Source organism: Anser anser (assembly GCF_964211835.1).
Source record: "Anser anser genome assembly, chromosome: 25".
In the NCBI taxonomy this organism is placed as follows: Eukaryota; Metazoa; Chordata; class Aves; order Anseriformes; family Anatidae; genus Anser; species Anser anser.
Window position 1 is genome coordinate 2,253,862 of NC_139746.1, and position 27,056 is coordinate 2,280,917.

At 49.7% G+C, this 27,056-nt stretch overlaps 1 protein-coding gene across 3 annotated transcripts in view; it reads left to right on the plus strand.

The window, feature by feature from the left end:
- Positions 1-27,056, plus strand: part of ELL (elongation factor for RNA polymerase II) — a 53,219-nt gene that overhangs the window by 19,106 nt on the left and 7,057 nt on the right. For all 3 annotated transcript variants that reach the window (XM_083811217.1, XM_083811218.1, XM_083811219.1), the window contains exons 2-8: positions 6,044-6,091; positions 11,035-11,156; positions 11,484-11,647; positions 14,293-14,546; positions 17,556-17,680; positions 20,885-20,981; positions 24,026-24,518. In XM_083811217.1, coding sequence (XP_083667343.1) covers positions 6,044-6,091; positions 11,035-11,156; positions 11,484-11,647; positions 14,293-14,546; positions 17,556-17,680; positions 20,885-20,981; positions 24,026-24,518 — 1,303 coding nt within the window. The remainder of the gene's footprint in view (positions 1-6,043; positions 6,092-11,034; positions 11,157-11,483; positions 11,648-14,292; positions 14,547-17,555; positions 17,681-20,884; positions 20,982-24,025; positions 24,519-27,056) is intronic.

The window sequence follows — 27,056 nt, forward strand, 5'->3', positions numbered from 1 at the left end:
GTTTTGACTGACATAAAAGATCTTTATCGGGCTGCTGCTGCTTGTACTGCGCCATGCTAGGATTTGTAGGCGCTGTAATACTGCAGTGATAATCTGCATCCGTTAATGATTTTAGGGAAATCATCGCTTGCAATATACGTGACACAGTTCATGGGGCGATGGGTAAGTCTCCGACTCCTAAACCTTCAGCAAAAGCACCTTTTTTTGATTATTTTTATTAAAAACTCAAGTGTTCGCCCCCAGCACTTCTGTTTCACGTTGGAGAGGGGAGGAAGAAGCAGGAGAGCAGGGAGCTGTGCCCAGCAGACCGATACTTCCATCGCTGGACAACGCTTCCCTCCTCAAAGTAATGAATGGGGTAATCTTGGGAAGGAGAGGAGCGAGCAGATGCTGACGTTGGGGGATTTTGGGGGGTGCTCCCCGAGGAGCAGGGACCTCGCCTCCCAGCACCCATCGGTGCTGCACCACTCCTGCACGAAGGCTGCTGGGGTATGGTGGGGTTCACATCTCCAGAAGGAGCAGGGGGACCCCGAGACCTCCAGGAGCATCTCCAGAAGGACCAGGGGGACCCCGAGACCTCCAGGAGCATCTCCAGAAGGAGCAGGGGGACCCCGAGACCTCCAGGAGCATCCCCGTTGGCACAGCGGCCGGTGACACCCCTCCGAAGTTTAACTCCTGCTTCGGTAGCTTTGGATTTACATAGGATTTCCAAGACTTTCCCAGAGAACGTGGTATTTGAATAGTAAAACCAGCAGCTTGTCTCCAAGGCGTGTGTAGCATAAAAAGGTCTGGGAGGCTTTGTAGTTTAGGTCAAAAAAAAATTATATGGGATGTGTAATTTTCAAGTCTCGGTAGACTTGATCCCATCTGCAGCCTGTGAGCGTCCTGGGCTTCAAACGAGATCGTCGGGAGGCCTCAATTGCAGGGGGAAGGTGCGTTGCAGGGAGAGACAGTATTTTAATTCCGTAAGTAATAGATGGGACATAAAAAAGAATATTCAGGAGGCTTTTTTTTTTACTGCTCTGCTTCTGGTAGGAGGTAAATAGAAGCCTTAGAAAGTGGAATGTCTTGGGAGAAGCCTTTTGTCTCCGCGGCGTCTCCCGGGACGGCTCTGGTAATTGAGCACCGGTAAACTCTGCGCGCGCACAGGCGCTTCAGGTTGTTGTGGCTATATTCAAAGGTATTTATTTCCACGGGGATTTCTATATCTTGCCCCTTCTAATGAACTCTGGGGCTCTGCGGTGTCTCCTGTGAGTCTGTCGCACCGAGACACCGGGTGGATCTGCTTCGGTTCTGCTCTCTTACGTCCCAAAGTCCGCGCGATGTATTACAAACAAGCGAGTGGCAATCTGAATTGCTGAGTTGTGCTCAGGTCTGCAGAGCACGTCCTCCGTCGGCTACTAACCAGAGAACTAGAGGAACTTGGAGGTTGGGGCATGAACTAGTCTGAAATGTAGGATTTTTTTTCCTTCTCATTTTTGTCGCTGGCTTTTCAGGTGCAAGCTGCGGCTGCAACCTCACGCGGCCGGCTACGTGTGACGCTTGAAAATGCCCGGTTGATGCCCAGTGCTCTGTGTACTTACCGGTAGTCTTGCTACTAATTTCAAATGTTTGCGAGGAGCTTTAAATTCTGCAAAGAATCCCCTTGTTCCAACACAAATAGGGGCAAGCTTTCATTTCCTCTGTTTGCTGGGCGTCTGTGACTCTCCAGCATCCCAGGCAATAGACAAACACCGGCACTAAGTATAGGCAAATTTTTTCCGTATAACGCTGCCTCCAGTACAAATTCCAGTAAATGCACAACCGAGCTTCTCGACACAACGTTTTCCTTAATTACGTGCGTTTCCCTGAAGAAACGGGGAGGTTTCCAGCTGGTTGCTTGACCCGAGCGCGACGGATGGCCAGCCCGCCTTCCCTGTACCCCGAGCCGCTCTGGGAGATCTGTAGGGCCACGAACAGTTCCCAGAATCATGGGGTGGATTGTAAAGCCCTGCTTTTCTGTGCCTGGGTGGGAACTGCCCATCCAGCTTTTCCCCTTGGCGTGTTTAAAACCTCACGGCAGCTTTGTCTGAGCATGCCCTATAAAGCACTCTGGTAGTTCCACATGCAATTTTTGCGGGGTTAATTGACATTTCCTAGTTCGTTCTTCCTTCCTCATGCTTCCACGAGTCGGATCTGGAGTACTGCACTGCGAGGAGTTGCTCGCGTGTTGAATTTATGGGCTTTTACCAATCTGAGTTAGGGCTTGCTAGCTCTCCTCGCTGGAGGATGACGAGCAGAACAACGTGCTAATGAAAGACAAATGCTGGGGGGGGGCTTTGGGGTTGGGTGTTCATTTTTTTGGTTTAATCTCATGACTTCTGAAAACTCGGTAGCTGGAGGACTCGGTGGGGTTGGATTCCTGCTGGGAGCAGGGCGCTGCCGTTCGCAGGCTTGCTGCTTTGCAGGATACAGCAGGCGCTCGGCAGGGCGCTGCGCTGGGTACAGGAGCACCCAAGCGCTCTTTCCAGGTAGCAAACGGGTGAATTTATACAGGATAAAAAGGTTCCTTGTCAGCCAACATCACCGGGATCCCTTCAGGCTCCCTTTGAAGGGCTGCTACGAGCGGAGGTATCGCAGCGAGCTCCCAGGCAGCCGCGTGCTCGACGGGCTCGTTGCAGCAGCTCGGGGTGAGCACGCGTCCGCGAGCAGGATTTACTCCATCGCTCAGCAAGCCCTCTGCTTTCTGCTGAGTACCGCTGCTGTTATCTCCGGTACAGCAATCATTTCAGTGCGGGTAGATGTCGGTGAGGTACGGCCTCGCGGTTGCAGTTTGGCTGTTCCCGGAGAGGTTTCGGTGTGGGTAAGGCTGGTGCAGGAAGGGCTCAGCAGCTTGGGAAAGCACGAGGCTGCGTTTTCTCTTACGGTAAGATGGGAGGAAGCTTGATGCATCTCTTGTTTGTTAAAGACCCCTTTCAGGAGCTCGCAGGCAGCGAGGACACGGTGAGGATTTGCTCGCCTCCCCCTTAGGAAGCCTTTTGCTGAAACAACAGCGAGCGCAGAGCAGAGGCACAACTCCCGCTCCTAGCTGTGCTTTGCGGGGCTCGGATCGCTCTCGGTGCACACGTGGCATGGCAAGGTGCTGGTCTTGCTCAGCGCAGGCACTTCTTCTTTGCTCCCGTGCATCCCAGCAGCCATGCTTGGTCGTTCCTGGACCCCCTGGACCTCCCTAGATCCCCCTGGACCCCCTGCTGGAGCTGCAGGGGAGCACATCTGGTGCCTGGTGACCGGCTTCGGGGCCGGGGCCGACGTCTCTTGTTCAGAGCAGTCACCTCGCCTCCGTCCTGATCCTGCTCAGCAGCCGGTAGCTATTCTTAGGTGCCTGGGGAGCCTCGCGGAGGAATAAAGCCCGTGCAGGTGGCCGGGTTGCTCAGGTGGATTTCTCTGCCTTGTTTTGCCTCCTAACTGAGATTTCTCCAGGGTCCTTGGCTTACCAAAGACGTGCTGAGCCCCGTGAGCTGGTGAACGCTGGGGCCGAGCAGCTGCTGGTGTGCGTTGAAGGGAAAACAGAAATACAGAGAGAGTGTACTCTTCCTGAGTGGATGGTGCCATGACTTTTAGGAGGCTGTGCCGAGGGAGTTGGCTGCTTCGCATCACCAAAGAACTGGGCGACTCTTCAGAAGGTGGTGGAGGGATTTGGGAACGGCAGCAGGAGCCCCGTGACGGTGGTATTGGTCTGCAGGAGAACGTTTGGGAAGGCTGAGCCAACAGAGTTGCAGATCTAAACTGAAATACGCTTTCAGTTTGGTTCAGCGTGATTCATCTGTTTGGTTTTGTTCAGGGTGAAGATGTCCACGCAAAAATTCAGGGAGTTCTGTTAGAAGAAATTAAAATCACATCCTTAATTAGGGTGGGGTGCGTGCGTTTGCTTTTGCCCTGGGCGCCCTGCAGGAGGGGGCTGCGTGCGTGCGGGAGCGCCGGCCCCGCTGCGACACCGCAGAGCCCCTGGGCACCCAGGGTGCAGGAGGATGAAGTGCTGGGTTTCAGGAGGTCAGCAAAGCAAAGCTGAAGTTTTCCATCGAGCACGAACGCTCGTTTTTGAGTTTGAGATTGCACATTTCATTTCAAAGCGTTTAGCATGTAGATGAGGGGATTTATAAGTTCTGTAATTAAAGCTTGTCCTGATTTGCGGAGCATGCCTGTGTATTCTTACTGCCTCGTCATCCTACTGCCGTGTGCTGTGTGTTACCTTTCTAGTCCGCTTAAGTAATTTTCCAGGATGAATCGCAGGACTTCACGCAGCCCTAACGAGCTGTACAAGATCCCTACTTGGATTTTTTCTTTCGATCCAGATTTTTTTAATGTTTCGCATGCTCGTGTGCTCGTATGGATTTTTGGACGCCTTGCGCAGCACACGCTGACACCGGGAACAAAAAGCTGGCCAGCCTGTCCATGAACAGTGCGCTGTGGTATGCGGTGTCGTGGCACTCAAGGAATTCAGTGATCTCTGTACGAAGAGCAAGAAGTTGTTTATTGGGTCTTTATAAAGGTTGCTCCGTGCCTGTAAAGCTGCCTTTGCAACGCGAGGCGAGCGCTGTCAGCTCCGAGCACATTCCCCCTTTGCTCGCTGGCAGAAGCATCCCGTAAGGATTCAGGGGGTGATGTGGATCTCTTCGCTTGCAGGGGATGAGCTCTTAAAAGGCTCCGGAGGCTTTGTCTTAGCGTGAGCTCGTTCATTTGTGGGAGAAGCGTTTTTCTTGCTAGGGGATTTTTTCTTTTTTTTTTTTTTCTTTTTGGTTAACGTCGACGTGTTGTGGCTTAGATTCTTCGCTCCTGGGCTGAGAGCGTTGGGGAAGGTTTTACGAGAGCTGATGAGCGTAATGGGCTTTCAGGCTGTTAACTCCTGTGCTGCTAAACGTGGGTGCCCGCTTCTGCCATTCGGAGGTCGGGGGATCCTGCATGGCACCAGTACGGTGCCGGAGATCTGGGAGCTGCCACCGCTGACTGCAGAAGGGGCAGCTCCCTTTGAGCTCACGAACCTTTTCTTAGTGTCTTTTTCCATGAAAAGGTATCTCTGATACACGTGGCAATGTGTTTACATCTAAAAGACACAGCAAGTGACTGGGAAAGCCTTCTGTCTTTGGGGGGCTTCGCCCCGGGACCCCCAGGACTGTGCTTTTCCGCCCCGCGGGGCACGGCCCCAGCCCGCAGGAGGGTTTTGTTCAGCATCTGCTGGGATATTCCCAGGGCTTAGGAAATAAAACCAACACAGCCCCGATTCTCCTGAAATTTAAGGGAGGGGGGGATAAAAAAAGAAATGTTGGTGTGACTTGGATCCTTTCCCTGTAGCTGAAACCTCAAATAAGAGCCAGGGTTGGAAAACCCTTGTGAAATCACAGTGCAGCAGTGCAGAAGGACCAAAATCCTGAACTAAAGCCTGAACTCAGGGGTGTTTCTCCGTCTCGAGCACGTTTAAGGGGTTTCAAAGCTAACTGGGGTATGGTTTTGTGAAGTGCAGGCAAATTCTCGTGGAGGAAGAGGCCGATTGTTGAAACGGGCAGCGCAGCAGCAGAGGTTTGCAATGAAGTCGCAGTTTGCTTTCCCATCGAACTGCCAGCTTTCTCTTGGAAAAAATGTGCTTGGTGCGTTCTCACAGCGAGCGCTGTCAGAAATTTTCCCCTCAAATATCCACTGTTCAGCTCCAAACTTACATAAGCACTGAAGACACACATGTCATCTATTCCCTGCCTGAAAAGTGGTGCAGGGTTCGGGAAGGAGCCCAGTGTAGACGCTCTCGGTATCGTCTCAGAGCTTTTCCTCTTCTTGAAGTCTGGCTTTCAAGAGTGAAGTCTAACCATTGGTGACGTTGCACTTTTATCCCTTTTCTAGGTACAAATCAATAATTCAGGAGTGTTCTCTTGGAGTTCTGTCCATCTCTGAACCTCGTTCCTTTAAAAAAAAAAAAAAAAGTGGTTGAAAAATGAAGCTGCCTATTGTTTTGCAGGGAATGTCTGAGCTTTAGACTTCTCTAATTATTTTTTTTTTCCTTTATTTGTTTTTGTAGGATTCTGTGACCTCAAAACCAGTAATCCAGTTTCAAGGAAGCCAAGGGGTAAGTTTGTGTATGGGTTGCCTTGGGAAGTGCTTTACTGGCTTGTTTATGCAATTAATCCGAGCACGGTCTTTGTTCTGTACGTCTGTCCTGCTCCAGTCCAAAGAGCGATGCTCTGACTTCTGAAAGAGAGATGCGAAGCTCCAACGTGGTCCAGGAGGAAGGAGTTGTTCCGATCCCCCTGACCACGTGGGCTCTATCAGAACTTTTCCCCCTCTTTATTTTCTCAGCTTGCTAAACCCGTAGCTCTGCAAAGCGCTGCTGGTGGGGAAACTCGGTTTTATAGGGCCGTCCCGGTGGGTAGGACAAGGAGGCTGCAAGCCCGCTGATGGTAATGGGGCGGTGGGTGCAGCCATCCCTGGAAACCTCGCCTGTGTCCCAGGGAAACTCCTCGCCAAGCCTGGCAAACGTGGCGCGAGGCTTTGGGCACAAATTGCTGGCAGCGGCGATGCTCAGAGGCCGCCGCGAATGTCCCGAGGCTTTATTTAACGCGTGCTTCTGAACAACCAGCCGTTTCTGTGAGTACCTCAAGTTTTTTTATATTTAGGAGTTTTATTTCTTTAACTTCTGCTCTGATGACTGAGCTCCCCCGGGGTATTTATAGAAGCCTGAAGCCGTCTGTCATGCCGGTTACTGACAACGGTGAGATTTAATTGGTAGTTTTTCTCGTCACGCAATGCTTCGGTGAGCTTTAAAAACGTCGCTTAGATAGCGTTTAGACACCAAAAGGTGAGTGTTCATTTAGGTACTGTGCATGAGGAAGGAGAACGCAGTGTTTTCAAGAATCTGAACTCGGCTGTAAATAACCCTGTAATTTTTTTGGGGTGGCACAGCAGAACTTTGAAAAGTGCTTGAGTTAAGTAGGCAGTGAGGTCAGGCGCGGGGCTTGCCCGTGTTTTCCTCGTGATGTTAGTCTCCCTAGGTCCATAGCAAAACGTAGCAGGAAAGAGACGATTATTATCAACTAAGAAAAGTACGGACCTTTTTGTCCTGAGAAATAAAGAAAGGAGCAATTTCCAGTATTTTTTTCCCCTCTGATTACAATTAAAGTCCCCAGAAAGCTCAGCATGAAAGTCCCGATAGCAGCCGGCAGCCGAAGCTGGGTAAAATTGGAAGCGAGCGACAAAACTGGCAGGGCTGCGTGATTTATTGTCGGTAGGTGAGCAAACAGCTTTGCCGGGAATAAAGAAGCTAAAGGACAGCAGCGCCTCGCCTCCCCTCTGCAGCGTACCTTGGAAGGATCTAACTTTTCCTGTAGAGCTGCGTAAGTGCTAGAAATGCCTCTTCTTGTACTTAATCTTCGTCCTCAGAGGAGATGCAAACAGTGGCACAATTAATCAGAACAACTTAATGCTCCGCTGCCCTCAGCTGCTGAGCTCCTCGTTTGACGTGATGTGCTATTAGCGGTGCTGGGAGCACTTCTGGGCTTTTCCAGGTGAAGTATGAGAAAAAACAGTTTTAAAAAAAATGCAATTCCCTATTTAAAAAACGAAAAAAACTGCAGTCGGGGCTGGCGGAGGAGCGGAGCGGCACGGCTGGAGGGAGATGTTGGAGCTGACCTCCGCCTGCCTCCCGCTCAGCTGCGTAATTAATTGCACTGTCGAGTAAAGGCCAAAGGTAGGGCTTTGAAGAAAGCGAGACCCAGCTCAATTGGGGCAGATAGAAAGAGCTCTTTGTCCTTTTATTATTATTTTTCCGGGGGATGACAAGAAGCTGGCAGCTGTGTAACCATCTGGTTTTAAGTGCAGCGCTCGTGTATGTCAAGACTGCACCCTGCTTTAAGGAATTAACAGCAGGGCTTTAAATATTTTCCAGTGAGCTTTCTACCAATCGGACTGGAAAGACAGTTCCAGTAATTTAATGAGTTCCGAAATTCAGATGATCACATTAAAACGCTTCCGTTTAGCTGTTTATTTCTGCAGCGCGTTTCTCCCACTATGCCTTAATTCCCCGGTGTGTTGCCTTCCCGTTTGGCTTCCTAATAAATGTTATGGAGGGGATTTCAAATGAACTTTTGGGGCTTGTAGATTTTATACCTAGCACAGATGTCAGAGTATGACTTAAGGCAGCATCCAGTGACACGAGACTGTAGCAGGGAGGCTTCTCTGCATAAGTACCCCTCGCGCAAGGACAGACTCCCAGGTATTTGGTGTTCAAGGGGAAGTAGGATGTAAAACGAGAGTATGTGGCAAGCTGCTGCTTCCTTACTTTGGCTCTCCAGAAGCCTCCTCAGCTGCTGGATCTCATTATTGTGGAGCTTTTAAATTACCGTGTCCACGTCTCCCTCACCTGCTCCCAGCGCTGCCGTGTAACGAACGCTGTCGGGGATGCTCCCGGCTCCCTGACTCGTGGCCGTGAGCTCCCGTGTTCAGTGCTGTCATTAAACAGGGGAGGGAACTGGCTGAGCGTGAAACCCGGGAGCAGGCAGGGCGGCAGCTCCACCGGCCAGGTGCTGAAGGAGGATGTTGGTGGGTTCACCCCAAATTTCCCAGCCGTGATGGGGTGAGACCTCCTGAACGGATCCTGGTCTGCATCGGAGCTCCCAAGGCTCCACAAACTGTGGTCAGGGAAGGATCTTTGCCGTGGGAAGCGTTTCTTTATGGCAGCACCGGTCTTTTTTAATCACTTTTTCGGTGCGCTTCTGTAACGATCAGAACTTCGATGGGAGGCAGTGGTCGTGGTTAGCGGCATGCCTTGAGCACGAAGGCAGCACCGGTTGGGTACTCCTTAGGAGCAGCACCTGCTTGTTGCACTTTTTCATCACAAACCGGGTTTTCTTTGGTTATTTTATACTTCTGTACGGAGTCCCGAGCGTTCTGCGTGTTTCAGCGTGCACGTAAATGAGATTTTCAGAGCTCAGGTAGCAAAGCATTGTAAGCGGGGGTAGCTGGAGTGCGTGGCTTGCTGTTTTGTTAAAGCAGGTAGAGGATTACAGAAGAGATTGGGGCAAATTTGCAGGTGCTTACTGGGGGCAGCTGGGACGGGGAGGAGGAGGAGAAGGAGAACTGAACTGGGGAGAAAAGAAACCTTCAGGTGCCGAGTTAGTACGGCTTTCTTAAAAACGCCTCCTGGGTACGGAGCCTTTGAACTGTACGCGATTGGAAAATATTACCTTGCCCCTGTTTCTGGGGATGAGCTTCTGCTGGTATAAATAGAGGGAGGTGAAATTACCATTCAGAGTGAGCTGTACACAGATGAATATTACTTGAAAGAAGAAACATAAGTCACATCTGTACCGAGCTATTTTTAAGTGTCTATGGTTACTGGTGTAAGACTCTGCACCAAAATTAGGGCTCCCTCCGAGCAGTTACCATGCTGATTTGGTGGCTTGAAACCTTCTGTTTCAGCTAAAAATAATTCCTAGATAACGGCCGGTTTGCATGTGCTACACTTTTCAGTACTGGCACAGGCAACGTTTAACGTTCGTGTGGCTCTTGCTTGTGTCTCGTTTTACGTCCTTCGGAGAAGCTGCCTGTGTAAACTGCAGGAACGCTGCAAAAACGCCGGAATTGGAGCTTGCCGAGCAGCCATTTTTACAGTGGTGAATCAGGAGCTGGAAGTCATCCCCTGTAATGTATCCGAACGGCACATTCACACATCCTCCAGGCTTTACAAACCTGCCGTGTCCGGCACAGCTCGCCCATCCCCGCCGGGGATTAAGGCTGGAGCTTGGCAGACCCCTTGTGCTCAGCACCTTGCCCTGCTCACCGTAAATTAGCCAGTGGGGAACGATGCTGCCCGTAGGACACCCAGAACTGCTCTTCACCTAACCACGAACTTGTACATGTTTTCAGCTCTCCTGGGAAGTTTAAGGGGTTTTATCCGTTCCCCACAGGTCAGGGAAGAGGGTGCTGGGGTGAAGCCGTGCCGGAGAGGGGCTGCCCGGTGCAGAGGGCGAGCAGAAGGGCTGCTGCCGCCCAGCCCGCCGCGGGTCTCACGAGCCTTTCTTGCCAGTTCCAGGATCATCCATCCGCTTTATTAAAGTGGCACGGATGCAGGCGGTTTCCAGGCTGCTGTAGATGGCTGAGGTCGAAGGGAAACCACCCAGAAACCCTCCTATGCCCGCAGCCATAGGAGGTTGCCACCAGTGGGTTTGCGAGGCGTGCGTGTTTCGGGCATACACGTGGCAGGCTGGGTAAATAACGACCGTGTGCGGTGGAGCGTAGCCTAAAATAGGTTGAAGCCAGTGTTTCCTCCGCCTTGTTCTCTGGAAGCCATTTTAATCATCAAATATTGATGTGATGAGCTCCGATGCCACGATTTATGTTGGACCTCGAATGCAGAAGGGAAGGGGGAAAAAAAAAGAAACCACTTTCAAAACTGAATGTCTGGGGGGAGACAAACAACGCGGGCCGCTGTGGAGTTGTCTGCGGGGCACACTTAATGCTTGATTAAATATTGAGTTTAGCAGCAGCGTCACACACTACCGTGAGCCCTGAAATCTCGTTATGGAATTATAATCTCTTAAAAAAGAATAAGCGTGCTATCTAGTGACCTGGCTTGTGCTATGTTTAGTGCTGGATCACCGAGGCTAAAGAAACAAGTCTCAAATGTTTTGAATTGAACATAAACAGCGGTGGCAAGCCTGTTTTAAGCCTGAATCAATAGAATTGGGTCAGATTGCAAGAACATGATCATTGTGTGCCTTTGGAAGGCAGCGAGCCACCAGCTTATACTTTGGTCTGTTACAGACTCTTGCCTTTTTTTTTTTTTAAACTGATCTTCATCTACCTCTTTTACCTTTTTGGCACTTTAGTTTTGCTGACTTGAATCTTCCTTGTAGCTTTTTTTCAGCTTGCTCTTCATGCTCCCTTATGCAGTAATCCATATGCTTTACTTGTAGTGGGTTCCAAAATGTCTCAAAACATAGTGACTGCTAAAAAATCGGATTTTGTTTCAGTGTGGGCTACCCAAGTAAACGATATTTTTCTCCCTTCCAACAGCACATCACAATTCCGAGGCCCGATCGCCCCGCGGAAGCGCGGAATTTCACGTTTTATCTCTCCAATATCGGCAAGGACAGCCCGCAGGGCAGTTTTGACTGCATCCAGCAGTATGTGTCTAGGTGAGTGATGCAGCAAAAATAATCCAGCCATTTCTATCTTAACCTTCTGTACAGTTGTTTTCTCTATCAAACTTAAACAAAACTTAAGTAGTGCTATTTCTTTTTAGAAATAGAATGCATTTTCTCTTTAGAACTTCTTTCTTTGTAATCTGTTTGCTTGTGTATGCATTTGGGTAAGCAGGCACCCCCAGAAGAACCTGTTCACCTCTCAGCACCTTTCCGTACCCTCCTATTATTCAGATAACACAACCTCAGCGACTCACTGGTGACAGAAATGTGCCCGTTCGCAGTGCTGGGAGTACCTTTACCATTGCCTTTCTCTTGCAGCAACGGCAATATCCACTTGGATTGCCTGGGAAGCATACAGGATAAGATCACCGTGTGCGCTACTGACGATTCCTACCAGAAGGCAAGGCAAAGCATGGCACAGGCAGAGGAGGAGACTCGCAGCCGGAGCGCTATAGTCATTAAACCTGGGGGGAGATACGTAGGTAAGCGGCGGCGTGATGTGAGCGGCTGTCTTCACCTCCTGAAGGTGTGCTGACGTTCGCTTTGCTGTGAACGACTTGACCATGAAAGCCCTCAGCAAGTATCTGGTAGCTCCTCACGGGCGTCTGATTCACTGTGGTGCTAGCCTCCTTGCATTGTGACTTCTTTGTGGCTTCCATCTTCCCTCCGGAACTTGTGTGGTGCTGGTTGTGTGGCCTCTGAGGGTTGCCTGGGCACAGTCACATCGCTCTGGCATAGCTCATATTTGTCATGCGGTGATGCTGGGAGCACCCTGATGCTTTAAAGTGTCTGTGCTCCTAACGAAGTCAGCTAAAACGTCCTGCTGTTGTCACACAGCTGCTGTGTGCCTGCACTTGAGGCCATTACACGCAGCGTCTAGGGTGCAGATAGCAGTGTCCTTGTGTTCATCAGCAAAGATTAAAGTGGAGCTGCTGACGGTAGCCTTGAACAAACCATCTCATTGTCACAGTGAAAGGAGAACTCTTTGGAGAGGAAATAAAAATGTGACAGTGAGCTCTAGAAGGAGCCTGCTGAGACCTAGCTTAACCTCAGTCTGGTCACAAACTCGGGGCGTAAATATTAACCAGAAAGCGGAGTTCAGTTCTTGGAGCCAGCTGTTTTTTCATGTGATCTGTAGCCAGTCTCTTCTCAGAGGGTGTCTGTGATGAGGATGGTGAGTTGCAAAATGTAGAACTGCCCCTGACTCGTTGTTTTATCAGCCAAGTACTCAAAACTGAGAAATAAGATAGCAATCAGGAAGGAAATGCATTGATTTCCTGTAGACGATTTCGTTTAGCTTGTATTTGAGAACTTTACAGTAAGTGGACCAAGTTGGTAGGCTCGTGAGACAGATTCTCAGGGCAAATTGCTTCCCCGAAAGATGCAGCAAAACTTGTCATTTAAAAATACTCTCACTTAAACGTTTCCCTCTCTGACATGGAGGTACAGCCGTGGAAAAAGCACTGGAGGGAGGCACGTGCTGCTTGTGCAAGATGTCAGTGTTTAAGGTGGGAGGAAAGCAGTAGAGATGTGAACTTACACTTGAATATATGTGTAGATAGGTGATAGGGATGTAGGGGGGAGTGTGCTTATACATGCTAAGTATGTGTGTGTATACATTTCTCTCTCTGTATGGGTATAAATATTTTAAGCGACTTAGTGTTCTGGCTTTGCCTAGTTTTTTCTTCCCCTATCACTGCCCATTTTGGCTCCAGCCCCAAGTGGAAATGTCACAATGTGTTTTTGCTGTTCACGACCTGGCAGGAGTTAGGGCAGTTCTAGAAAGCTTACGAGTCTTCTCGTGTCCCATTGCTGGAAATGACGTCCAGCCAGCCTCTGAATTTTGGGATGTTTGATGTGTGATTTGTTGTTTTTCTCCCTCGTCTTAACTCAGCCCCGCTGACGACGGGGTCGCACTGCCTTGCATCAGCGTGGTACATAATAAAAAGCCAGGAAATGGGGACTCAGTTATGCAATCTACATTTCAGTAAAATAAACACTGCAGACAATCACCAGTATCTTCAGATGACTCAGTTGAAAACATTGCTTCCTAGCAGTGGAGAATCGCCACGCTGAAATAAACCTCCAACGTTTTTGCAGTAAATGCTGGACGTTGTTTGTCCCACTGAAGGTCACTGTCGTGAACCGAAGTGGCTGCTAATTGCATCTCCATGTTTCAGACCTTGGGACCTGTAGTTTTTTTTTTTATTTGCTCTTGTCATCTTTGGTAGCAGGAAGCTGGCTTTGTGACCTGTTTCTGGGTTCAAAATAGCACAGTTCTTTGATTTGTACCCTAGTCAGTGATGTGGGACTCGGGTGAGGATTCTAGCTGAAGTTGTTTTTTAATAGGTATGGGAGAAATTAATTCCTGTATAATGCTGTAAGAAAAACCGAGAAGCACACTTGGGATGGAGCTGAGGAAGCTGGCTCCGAGGGCTTGAGATGAACATGGGAGGCAGCTTTCTGTCCTCAAGTGCACACAAATAAACGTAGCTGGAAGGCGAAGCAGTTACTGCTACGAAGTAGAAGGGGTTATTCTATGCAAGCAGGCAGCACGCTAACGAGTAGGCGAACGTGTCAGGGTTGGACCCCCTTCGTGTTTGGCGGGGGGAAGGGAGGTGGACCCAGCCCCATAAAGTTCCCATTGTTCTGAAAGCAGAAACATCTGCTGGAGCAGCGTTTTTGCTGAGATCAGCAGCAGGGAGCCGCTCGTTGACCACTTCGGATCTTTCCACTCCATATTTCGACTCTCCTACATAATAATGCCGAATTTTCTCCTCGTAGGGAGGAAAAAAAATGGTTAGATTAACCGTGGGGATATGTGCACTTGGGATAAACGAAAAGCTAGCAAACAAAGAGGGCTTTATGTAAGCTTGTGGCCAGTAATACACAGGTTTCCAGAGCTTGGTGTTGCTGTTTACTTGTTGTGAGCCTGCCATGAATCATAAAACTCACGGGACAGTCGTTCCAGCAGCACGTTGGAACGGATGGGGTGTGCTGGTTGTGTTTGTCCTTCATTGTCATCTTCTGGCACTCGGGCTCGTGTAATGAACTCCATATCCGCGTTGACGACCCACCGGCCTTTGCAAGGTGACTGCTGCAGTTCACTATTCTCATCTCATTTTAGGCAAAAAGGTTCAGGTGCGTAAACCTGCACCAGGAGCTTCCGATGCTGTTCCCTCCAGGAAGCGCCCAACGCCAGTCAACCTTGCCAGTGCAATAAAGAGAGGCAATAGTGCGATTTCTCAGAGACCCTTCAAAGATAGGGTTGTGCACTTACTGGCACTAAAGCCTTATAAGAAACCTGAACTTATTCTCAGATTGCAGAAGGATGGACTTTCTCAGCAGGACAAGGATTTGCTGGACAACCTTCTGCAACAGGTTTGTACCCTGACAAAGGCAACAATTTAGGTAAAGGGAAACGTCCCCTCCGAAGGGAGTCAATTCTGTATGAGTCTGAACGTAACCCGTGTACCTCAAAGCTGCAGCTTAACGTTTCTTTGAAGGCCGTGTCCGACAGGGGTTCACAATTCCCATGGTTTAGGTAGCAGAAGGCCCCCGTGTGTACGCTGTGTGGTAGGGGTGTACAAGCAAGCTGTATGATTTCCGTTCACCGGATGGGTCGCTTAAGGGGAACCAACCCAAAGTTGGTTGTGGGGAGAGCTACCTAATGGAGGATCTAAGAGTTATTTAAATTATTATAACCTGTAAATCTACTCCATACATCTGGATTAACGTGAACATAAAGGAACGTGTGTTAATACATGCAACGTTTCCTACGTGAAGGAAAAACATGTCCCTCTCCACTAAGCTTTACGTCTTTGTATTGCCCCGTGCCTTCCTGCTGGAAGAGTTACTGGTTAGGTGTGAAGATCATGCAGCTTCTTGCCAACCATACTATTTGTATGTCAAGTGTGAAAGCTGTCTCCTGGCTGAATCAGTCCTTAACGCTTTGAGTCATGTTCAAGGTGCCATTTTAGGACTTGCAGTAAATACCTTCATTGCTCTCACAGTGCAAAACGCATCGTGGATATTTATTTAAATGCTGCAGCTGCCCTCTTCTGTATTGGATTCTTAATTTTTACTCCTTCCCATAGCTGAAAAGAACGAGACAGAGCAAGGAGTTGGTTTGCCCAAGGGCAGGGCACAGGGCAGGTCACGCTGAAAATGGAGTTAGCGCTGGCACAGCTCGCTCCTTCCCTAGATTTTAATCCTGCAGCCCTTAATTTTCCAGCAGAGCTAGAATTCCTTCGCACACCCTTTTGATTACTACGAATATGTTTAATAATGGAAATCCTGTGTCTGGTAATCATTTTTTATCGATGCTCTCCCGCCCCCCTAGCAGGCGAGGGGTGCGCTTGGCAGCGTTGGCCTGATTGGGCTAACTGCTGGTTTTTCTGGGAATGCATTGCTTGTAAACTCCTCTCCTTCCAGGGCTCCCATCCACAGGCAGACACGGATAAACTTCAAAAAAAAAAAATTACAGGCTGCGTTAAAGCTACATGTCTAAATATGTCTAGGTGTGGGTTTCATTGTGCTCTCGCATCTCTCGGAGGACTCCGTGTTCCTGCTGGCCTTTTTGCCTCATTTTGCAAGGTTTCTATTTTTGGGGAAGCTTGGGGTGGAGCTTGCAGAGTCCAGCCCCAGGAAAAACAGGGAGGTGGCAGCTCCCAGCCTCCGAGCAGCGTGCCTCCCGCTGCACAACAGGGCAGAGCACGACCCGACTTTGCTTTCGTCTCTTGGGCACGTTTCCTGGGCTATCTGAATGTAAAACCCAGCTCAAATTCTTCTTGTGTTTTGGCTCAGGATTTTGGAAAGCTGACAGAACTGAAAGGAAAAACAGTGTTCGTCATGTAAACTGATAACCGGGCTTTTTATTTTTTTGCTTATCAGCAGCGCTTTGCTCTATTCAGTTTTCCAGCTTTTTGCTTTTAAATTTGTAGATTTATAATACGAGGGCAAAGCCTCCCTAAAGCAAAAGCAGGATTAACGACATCTTTGCTTAATTCAAGATTTTCCACTACTTCACTTGCTTTTCCGAGGTTCTCATTGCTGCGTGGATAATAGAAGCTCACAAACAAACCGTCTCCTGAACAGAGCGAGCGACGGAGAACGTTAATCCTTCAGCAGATGTGCTGTTTTATCTCCCCTGGCTGAATAAAAGCACCTGCCAGTCTCAAGTGCAATACAGTGGTCAAACCGAGGGGCCAGAGCTGGGAATTGGAGACACTGGCGCTTGGTTTTTTAGCCAGTGGGTCAGCCTGCCTGTGGCCTTACTGCTTGGCACCTCTGCCTCCCTGTCCCTTTTCCCATAAATGAATTTTAGGCATTTAAGGCATTTTCTTTCTAGCCTTAGTGCTCCATGCTCACCTAAGAAGGGTTGACTAAGTACAGCATCCATGAAGATGTCATTGCTAGGCGTACTGGGGCTTTTTGCTTTGTGCTGACATTGGGTTTTTCAGACACGTAACCAGCAGCAAGAGGTTAAATTTTCTGCCAAGCTGTGGAAAGACTGATTAAAGTGGGATAACTCCTAGCAAGCTGTTTCCATTCTAACACAACTCTGCCGGTTCCAGCAGTGTTTCCTATCCACGTAGGCACCGCGCAGAATCTTGTGGGGAAAAGGCACACGATAGAATTGGATAAAATGTCAAAGAGCTGCTTGTACGAGTGTTCTGCAGCTGCACCGCAGGACTTGGGTGCTACGATTTACTGTAAAACCCTGGGTTATAAGCCGATAACTGCAGGTTTTGTTGTTGTTTCCCTAAAATAGTCCTCAGAAAAGTTCTCCCCCATAACATCGAGCAGGTGATCCTAACGCACGCAGGTGTACAACGTAATCCGCAAGCTCCCTAACGCGTTACATCCACAATGCGTTCTCTGCACCGCTCCTCGAGAAACTAGCTGCCTGCCTCCTGCTTTACTGGCTCGCTAGTGAGAAGTTACCTTCTGGCAGCTGTTAACCGAGCTATTGCCACCGGAGTTCCTCTATCAGCTAATAAACCACACCGTTTGAGCTGTCGGACAGTTGCGGGGAGTGAACTGCCTCTTCCCCCTAGGGTTTATTTCCAAGTGTTGCCCTAAACTGATGCTGTGCTGTTCCAAACTACCCGGGCTGAATAATCCGCTTAGATCCAACTTGTTCCTCAGTAAACTTCATGTGTTTTGGAAACTCACAATGAACTATTGCACTGACAAGGCAAAAGAAAAGCACAGTTTGATTAAATCACCTAAAAAAATTTGGAAATGAACTATATAGTACCTACTTGTTCCCTGACACCACTAACTACCACTAAGTCTGCCGAGATTTTGCCTATGGCTCAGATCTCTTTGTTGTAACAAGTGAAAAAAATTAAATCCTGATGGTTCTGCAAATTGCTTTTGTTTCAGGTGGCAAATTTGAGTGCCAAGGACAGCACTTTCACACTGAAAGATTGCGTGTACAAAGAAGTGCAGAAGGACTGGCCTGGCTACTCTGAGGGAGACCAGCAGCTGCTGAAGAGGATACTTGTTCGGTAATTATTCCACCTTCTCTCTAATATCTGCAGCTTGAAAATACTGGGTTGCTATAAATCGGGGTGACTGAAGTCAGTAGAGCTATGGTAAGTAGAGCGTTTGGATTATTTTAACATCCAGTAAATCTGTTTGTCAGGCAGTCACCTGCAGAAGTTGGCTAAACTGGGGAGTAAGTGGATGCAATCTTCAGATCGTAGGCTGTAATTTAATAGTAATTTAAGTCATTATGCTAAAAGCTCCAGAAAAACCTGGATGGGGTAAAAAGCTGTTAGAGTTAAACCTTAATGGTGGTGTAAAATCCTGGGAGAGGAAAGGATTAAGACAAACGTGTCCAGTGCAGCTCCCCGTTGCAGCTCTCCTTTCCTTGTTCCATATCTCCTTGTGCAAGGCTTCCTGTGCAGACTGCTGTGTTTGTTCAGGACAGCGAGAGAAAGTACCCTGCAGCCGCGTCCCCCCGCCGTCTCACCCCGCTGCTTCTGTGCTCTGTTCCTGCGGACATCCCCAGTCCCTTTGAGCTGTTTTCTTGGGGATTTTGCTTAATTTCTGTAGTATTAATTGGATGTTTCACTGTGCTTTTCTCCACGTTGGAAATTCTTTTACTATCAGTCACAGAGAGGCTGCAAGATCGAGGTTTGATTGCAGGGAGTGATGCATGAACGTGGCTGAAAAAGCATGAGGCAGTTCTTTAAGTCCCCTAAAACACGTAATGGTTGTCCTCCTGCCCATAAAATGTGTTCTGTCCAAGAGCTGCACACCCTACCTGTTCTCATCTTCCTGAAAATGGCCCTTAGCAGAGTTAGTTCAGATGATAATTCTGTCTCGTTGGTTGTTAAAGATTTTTTTTTTCTTAGATGAAGCCTGAAAACTTGGGAGCTTTTAGCTGTCAGGCAGCGGGGAAAGAGGACGCATCCCCTAGATTCCTGAGGGATTCTGCCCTGAGTGTTTATATGTGCCTAGCTGGATTTTCGGTGTGTTTATACTGACTGGAGTTTGTAATGCAGATAGAGATTTTACCTGGCGTGTTTTTGAGACATAATCTTAACCAAAAGTGCAATAAAATAAGTAGAGCATGCTCCGTTTGAATGGTTTCCATGATTTGAAAGCAGAATTGGCTGGGAGATGAGACTTGGTTAAACCAACAGAATCGTGCACTTAAAGTGCCTTGGCATGCTAAAAAAAAAAAAAAAAATCAAACTGATTTAAATGGCCTTGATGTTGAATTATAATTAAATGGAAAAATTCAAGTGCCATGCAATCTTTATGGCTTTCAAAAAAAAAGGTTAATTTCTCCCTGTAGAAGGCAATGTTTACTGCTTTTTCTAGAATTGTGGCATTCAGTTATGCGAAGGTCTAAAAATAGACCTTGGAAAGGATGTATTCAACTGTACAAACAAAGACCCGCGCAGCCAGCGCAGGTAATGAGGCTACAAAATGGAAAAAACATGTCGGGCTGAAGACAGGAGAAAAACATTCACAAAAAGGGCGCAGGCTCCAGACGTGGGGCTTTACGCAGCTCGCCGTGGCAGTCTGCGTGGTTGCCTAGATTCATCCCATTGTTTGATGTCATCTCGGGTTCCACGTCCACTTGCTGGTTCAGTGGCTGCAATAATTAACACATCTGCAAACCCTAAGAGCACGTCTACCAAGGCTTGTGTTGGACCGGCTCCTTCTTCTCGTGTTGTTCGTTTTCCATCCTTTCACCATTGTAGTGAGGTGTTTTTCCGCTGCTACAAGAGCCGCTGAATTGAAAGGAGTTGTCTTTCACTCACTTATTTTTTTTTTTTAAATCCATAATTAACATGTTAGGAGATGTTCAGGATTACTCAGTCCAGTCAGGAGGCATCCAGAAAGCCGCTTGGCCGTGGTGTTTATGGAATTTCGCTGCTCCCCTTCCTGTTTTCACAGTCCCCGAGCACTTTCCTTGAGTTGATCCCTGGCTGTTGGGATCGTTCTAAATAAAATTTAAACAAAAACAGCAACTTCAGCCAGAAGGGCAGCGGAACTGCAGGCATCTCAGTGTCGGTGCTGTACGGCTGAGGGTTCGAGCTGAGGTTAAAAGTGTATAGTTTGGGACTCTATCTCTGAAATAATCTCCCCAGTGCTTGAAAAATGGGTGCTTTAAAGCCGATTGCAGCCTCTTGTGGAAGAATTTAGATGTTGGTTATTTAGGCTGTACAGCTGGGGACAAAGTGACTGCGGAGCTAGTTTATTAAAACCTTTAACTCTGAATTTTTTTCTGCTTGATGGCTACAACCTGATGCAACAGTGGTTTTTTTCTGGGTGATAAATATATATATATATATATATATATATATATATGGGCTCTCTGGTTCATGTCAGAAGAGTGGGGCAAAGCTACAAAACTTGACTCTGAGCTGCAGAGCACCCCTTGGGCGGTGGGGAGTGCAGACACCCACCATGAATGTGAATTAACACACTTACGTGATTAGAATGAATTGCATTGTGCTTTTTTTCTTTTTTTTTTGCTCCAAGAGGTCTCTATTGTTTGTCAGATACCGCAAATACAGACCAGAGCAGCGCTATTTTGCATGATGCGACTTGAAAGTATTATTATGAAGCCCGAAATGTAAATCCTAGAGGACCAATAACGCAGTAACAGTTCCTGTTATAATCCTGCTCTTCCTGAGCCCAGAGGGGCTTGCTTGTGAGAGAAGACTGCTGTGCCTGTGAAATGTTGTTTAGGTGGTGCTAGGAGCAGGAGAACTTACTCCTGAGCATCTGAACTTGAGTTTCAGCCCCCTTTGAGTGTGTTTGCCTTCTGAATTGGTCTTGAGAAGTGAATTTTACCTGGGTGAGCCGAAAACTCGGCTGAAATCAGTTGAAATAGTCTTGCTGACTGAGCTGTATTTGAAGCAGCGGCCAGAATGTATATCCCATAAATTCTGAAGTTCAGTGCCAGTCTTTACTAATGTGTATGGGTCATTTTCATAAGGTAGATACCCATTTGTTGTAACGTGTCGCCATGTCAAGAGAGGGAGGCAAAACTGCCAGGAACCAAGATCCTTCCTCAGCAGGGCAGGGAGCTCCTGTCCCGCAGCTGAGGCTGCCGCTCCCCCTGCCCCAGCTCCTGCGGTGTCAGTTCCCGGCGTCACCCCCGTTTGCAGAGAACTGCAGAAATCATGGGAAGCGAGGCAGAAGCAAGCAGGCGCAGGATTTGAACAACCCCGCGTTCTGTTTTTCAGGAAACTCTGTCAGCCACAGAACAGCAGCGGCTTTCAAGGAGAAGCGCCTTCCCTGAGCCCACCCAAGGACAACGTGAACTCCAGCTCTCCTCCTCAGGTGGGTGATGCCTCTCTCCCCCCAAGGATGCTCGGTCCGGGTAGCAGAGAGTCAGGAACTGGGATCTGCTGCTGACGGGCCTGGGTCCAGGCCGAGCTGTTCAGCCTGTCTGCGTGCTAACCACCTGCTGCTGGAGGCTGTTAGGTCAGGAGCGTTTGGGTTTTGTTTTTTCCCCTTAAGTTAGAGCCTAATTCTAGGTTTCCTCAGCATCTGTTCCTCCTCTGGATGTGGTTCGGTGATGGACTACAGGGAGGCCCTCAGACAGTCTGCTCTTAGCTTTAGTTTGAAGGGCTAAATTTTTTAAAAGTGCCTACATACCTCTTGGAATTCCAGGGGGAACGCGAGCTTGTGTTTTGCTCATTACTAATAATTGACTGGAACGAAGCAGTAATAAGCAGCTCCCAAACACGGTTGAGTTATTAAAAACCTTGACCTTTTGCAACCTAATTGCCATGACAGATCAGGAGCACGTTGGTCTGCTCTGTGATTTGTTGAGAAGCCAGCGCAGGGAGCTGTGAGAAGTACAGAAGAAGCCAGTTTTCCATGATGATGAACTTTGAAGGAGCTCTGTTTGCTTGCGTGTTGGGCAGAGCCTGTCCCCGCTCTGTCCCGGTGTCTCTTAGTGCTGACTTTCCTTGCTAGCACCATGAAATGCCGGCTTCCCTTCTCTGCTGTGGGTCAGCCCAGACAAGTTGAGTATTTATTCTCCTCCTGCCAATGGAATGTGTAATGCCTGCTTGTCTGGACAGACGCACCGAGGATTAGTGGCAAAGAATATTAGCAGGTAAGGAAATTATGTGCTTTCTGGCAGCGAGAGGGAAGCAATTCGCCATAGAGAACAAGAACTGCGCGACTTGTTTGCCAGGTAGCTAATTCCAAATCCTCTCTTGTTCTGCTGTGGGCATGTTCCTGGTGCATGAAGAATGGACCCCTTCCTTCGAGTGAGCTTGGAAAGACGCAATGCTCTTAAGAGGTTGGGCGTGTGTTTCGCTTAGCCTGGTTCTGCGGAAATTTAGGTTGAAAGGTCACCTCGCTTCTGTATTTAGAAAGACGTGAAGGTCTGCAGGGGATGTTTTTAGTCTCCTGATTATCTGACCGAAACCTTGGGCAGCTGATTGATCTGGGTGTAGAAAAGGCTTAGCGCAGTGAGGACAACGTGGAATAGAAGTGCTTCCAGCAGCGCTGCTAACGTGGCTTGTCAGACAGCAAACCACGGAGCACTTCTTGTTGTACGCTGTTGTTTTTTGATGCTATACATTATAGAGCTGTAGTTTCTATTTAAAGGAGGGATTCCCTTCTCATGGTTGCAACCCCAGCGGAGGACTGTGTGATCTGCTAGCCTTAAAACATTCAGGGAAAGTTCAGTTGTGGAACGAAGGCAAATCAAAAGGTTGGCTTAATAATTTCAAGGAGAAAGGTGGCGCAGCAGGTATTGCACGAGCACCTTTACACCCAAAGAGGTAAAGGTGGTGGAGAGGTTATCTGTTGGCTTTAGAGGAAGGTGAGTGAGAGATGACAGCTCTCAGAGCTGCCTGCAGGTCTCCGGCAGCTGACCGAGGGAACGGCCCCTCCTTTGGGGCGACGGACAGCGCCGTGTCCTGCGGGTGGAGAGGCAGAGCCCCGGCAGCGTGGTCAGGGCCATTGCGAAGCCGGTTCGGCGTGCTGCTGTCACCCCTCGAGCTCTGCGGCAGCACGAGCAGCTCCTCGTAATTACCCTGCCAGGTGGGAAGTGATCCCTGTCACCGAGCACTGTCCTTGTGACCCCTGCAGCTGGCAAAGAGAAATAAGAACTGGGGGGAAAGGAGCGAGTTGGTGGCTCCTCTCCAGAGCAGCCGTGCGTGCAGCTGCGCTTCTGCGACGGAGCAAAATTTCCATTTGCAAACGCACCGCGGTCGTCCTGCCTGAGACAGCAAAGAAAACAATGAAATATCCAACAGAAATAACCCGAGCTGGCCCTCGTTTTCCGCCGGGCACCGAATAATCTTTCCGCAGATTTTCTGCAGCCCGTGGCTGCCAGGCAGGCGCGCACAGCGCTGCACTGAGGGCTGGCCAAGGTAATTTGGGCTGGCTCGGGCTCCGCGCTGAGCTGGTGGGAGGCTGGGCTGCTCCACGGCGAGACTTCCCTGGGCTGAGCTGAGCCTGCAGGCGGCTGGAATGCAGGAATTGGTGGCACTGAGCCCTCAGCAGGTCCCACCTGTGTCTGGGCAGGGGGCTGGTGGGGGTAAATGGAAACCTCTGCCCTCTGCACGTTGTGTTAAAGGAGGGATATTCCGGTTGCGGCAGCCTGCGTGACGTGGCTCGCTGCGGATGACCTCTTTTGCCTGAAATTCTGAGTACTTAGCAGTTGGTGCTTTCTCGCCTCTTCTGGGAAATGCCTCTCTGAGAAGAGGAAGGAGCGGTATCGCGAGCGTGAAGCTGTCGGCCTCGGAGCTGGTAAAGTCAGCTGGGAGTTAAGTGCAGAACGTGTGAATCCCTCCTGCTCCGGGGATCCGGCACATCTTTCCCCCAGCCTTTTGCAGGGACTTGGAGGTGCTCGAAACGCCACCAGATGAGACGATGGAGGGTGTTTTGTGGCTGCTTCCCTTCTGAGCGCCTGGGGCAGGGAGGGAGGAGGACAGGGCTGGCTTCTGAAGGGCTAGGTTGGAAGTAAGGTCTGAAGAGAGCAGGCAGGATGGCGTGGCCTGGTACGTGAGCAGTGCAAATTAATTTCTGGTACCATCAGGGGGCCTCTAAAACTGTCACAGCTCGGCTCTCCCAAGGAGCCGTGGGCTCTGGGGGCTGTCGGGACGCGGCGTGGGCTGTGCTGGCTCTGCAGGAGCTGGGTGCTGGCGGTCCTGGAGCCCGTGTGCAGGGTGCTGGGGCTGCAGGGACCAGCCTGGGAGCGGGGAGGTTTGCTGGCAGCTTCCAGAGCCCTTCTTCTGGTGACGGCCTTGTTCCCAGCACTGCACCACCACCTAGCGGTAACAGCACCGGGACGAACGCCGCATCCGAAATCCTGCCCAGGCCTGGAGATACTTACTTCTCTTTTCCTTTTTCCTCCCCAGAAACGATCCCAGCCCCTGGAGTTTATCGATCCCCTGGCCAACAAGAAGCCCAGGATCTCGCACCTGGCTCACAGGGCTCAGCCCGCCTTCAACGGGAAGCTGAACTCCTCCAACGGCAAGGACGCCCCCGCCGCGGCGCTGCCGCCAGCCCTCCCGGAGTCGGTGAGCTCCAGCTCCAGCCTGCCCGCGCTGGAGCTGCCCAGGCCTCACGACCCCCTCGCGGATGTCAGCAACGACCTGACTCACAACGGCAGAGACTGTGAGACCGCGGAGCAGGCCGACAGGCTGACTCACCCCTCGCCGACAGACTGTCCCCAAACGAGCAAGCACAATTGCGGCTCGTACGTCAAAAGCAAGAAGAAATCCAAAAAGCACAAAGACAAGGAGAAGGAGAGGAAGGAGAAGAAGGGCGAAGAGAAGTGCAAAGAGGAGAAGCAGGACTGTGAAGTAATAAAAAATGCTGACTTAGTTAGTGTGCCACAGGATGTCACAGGTACGTCGGTGCTGGGATGCCCCCTTTGGGTTGTGTTAATGTTATTTTGCCTATTATTTCTGCTCTGAACCCATTTGAGGGAAGAGGTTGCGTGTGTCATTCCACTTGCAGAGCCTGTGTGGTTGATGAAATATCGCTGCTGTCCCTGCCTACAAATCAGCACAGGCTCTTCCTCCCAAAAGAGGCTATCAGGTTTTTCCTGTTCGACCTTTGCTGCTGTTTGGAGCTGCCTCAGCCCGTGTCATGTTTCTCCCTGTTAAATTAAAAGCTTTATTAATACGTGGGGATGAAAGGCAGGCACCAAGATCTGTCGGAAAGGCAGCGCCGCTTGATTACCTCCTGCTCTTCTGCTTGTGTTTGGCATTGTGATGGCTGTTGTATTGATTTTTAACTCGGTAATGAAAAGTTAGTCACAAAAGCTTGTAATATTGGACACAACAGAAGCGATAGATAAGTCCTGTGATAAAGACTGCTGGGGCTCCACACGACCAGCTCCTTCGGGCCGAAGGCTTCCTTGCTCTATCCCACTACAGGTCTGAATTTCTCGTTTCGAGGACTAACGAAATAGTGAACCTGTTAGCCACTGGGATGTGATTAAAGAAAGCTTCCCACCAAAAAATACATTTCTAAGTCAGTTCTGTGTACTCTTAGAGCAGAGAATATGTATATTTACTGGCTAATCCACTCCGTTCCCTTGCAGTGTCTGCTGCTCTCCTGCTTCCTTCTTAAAGCTCTCCGGAGCAGCGGGACCTCCCCTGCAGCCCCTAGGAACACCGCAGCCCGGTTCTGCTGCTCAGCTTCTTCTTGCATCCGTTTTATTTTCCTTCACCCCTTTACTACGCTCCTCTTCATGCCTGGTGCATGAAAATCACCCCCATTTGGCTCGGAAGGGGCAGCAGCTCAAAAGTGGAATTAATTAGTCAAAAAACTGGAATTAATTCATCGCATTCGTGGAAGGGGAGAGCTTCAGGAGTAGTTTGGAGCTGCGTGGTGTCAGCTCTTGCCTTCCCCTCTGCCTTTGTAGCACCGACAGCACGCTCTGCGTGCTCACCGCTGGTTTTCAGCTGCGCTCTGTACTTGTGAGCGTTGTACGTGGGGACTTCGTGGTGCTGCAGAGCAGCGCTCTGCACGAGCAGATACTTCTGCTTTGATCTTTTGTGTCAGTCCTGTTTTGTTGTGTTTTTTTTTTTCTGCCCGTGTTAACGAGTTGTTCTCCCTGATGTACCTCGTGTCCTGAACAGCTGTGGAGGTAGATGCAATCTGGGGGCGGATGTCTTTGTCAACAGTTCTTGAGTACCAAAACGAGCCGAATTCTTTCTTCGTGGAGTTGCTGAGCCTTTATCGCCTTCTCTGCTCTGCTTTAAAAGCAGCTCAGTGCCTGGCTCTTTGTGAATTCGGGGTTTTGTTCCTGCTGCCCGCTGATGTATGCGAGGTAACAGAGCCGGGCTGGCCTCCGAAGTCAGCGCAAACAGGATGTGGGCAGCGGCTGCTGGGATTTGGGGCAGTTTCGGGACTTGGGATCCTGCTGCCCACATTTCTGCCCCTTAGTGGGGGCCTGATCCTGCCGCTGCTGCCTGCAGCGAGCAGCCGACGTCTTCCCAAATGCCCTTTGTGCCCAGAGGCTGCAGGGGAGAGGATTTCTCCTGTTCCGGAGGCACTGAAGGGACCCTGGGGTCCTGTCGGCAGACAGTAGGTGGCACTCACAGGCAAACCAAACTTTCTCCTCCCTTCGCCACCACCATCTTCCGTGCCCGTGTTCGGCATCTCCCGCTCTGCTGTCAGGTGTGGAAGAGAGCAGAGCTGTTTGCAGACGCCTGCAGCAGGAATTAAGGCTGCTCTGCTCCCCGTGACGCTGTTCGGGCGCTCCGCGTGGCAAAGCCTGCCCGCAGGAACTCCAGGAAAAACAGATTGTTAAAAAGGCGCAGTGAGGTTGCTGCTTTTACATCCCCCTGCTGTAACTTTGGCACTTCGTGCTCTCTGCAGCTTATTTGGGGTAAGGACTGGAAAGGAGCTTGGTGAGCGTGGGGATGGGCGAGGCGTGGGGCTGCCCCCCGCATCCCCAGGGGACTTGCGCAGTCACAGTGCTGCTGGCTCCAAGGAGCAGGCTTGGAAAAAGAAAAAAAGATGAAAGAAGAAATTTATTTCTGCAAAGCAGATGAGTTGAATCCTCTGCAGCCTCCCCCATTTGTCTTTTCTTTTGCTGCCTTCTCAGGGATGCAGTTGACTTTCTGAGTAGGGCTTTCAGAATAATACAATTTACAGGAAGTATCCCTTTTCAAGCCAGTATCCAACTGCTTTTCTTCCTCCACATAAATAATGCAGTGTTTAGTTTAGGCTGGGGACAGAGCCTGCTTTAGGCTCGCGTTCAAAATCCCATTCCTTCTGAGGTCTTTGGTCCCTTCACTTAAAGTCCTAGACACTTCTAGTTGAGCCTCGTTTGGTCCGTGCTTCTTCCACCTGATAAAACAGAGCACTTTGATTGTCTGCAGGGCAGCAGGGCTAAGTGAGGAGAAAGCTGCGCGCCCTACAAGCCTGTTA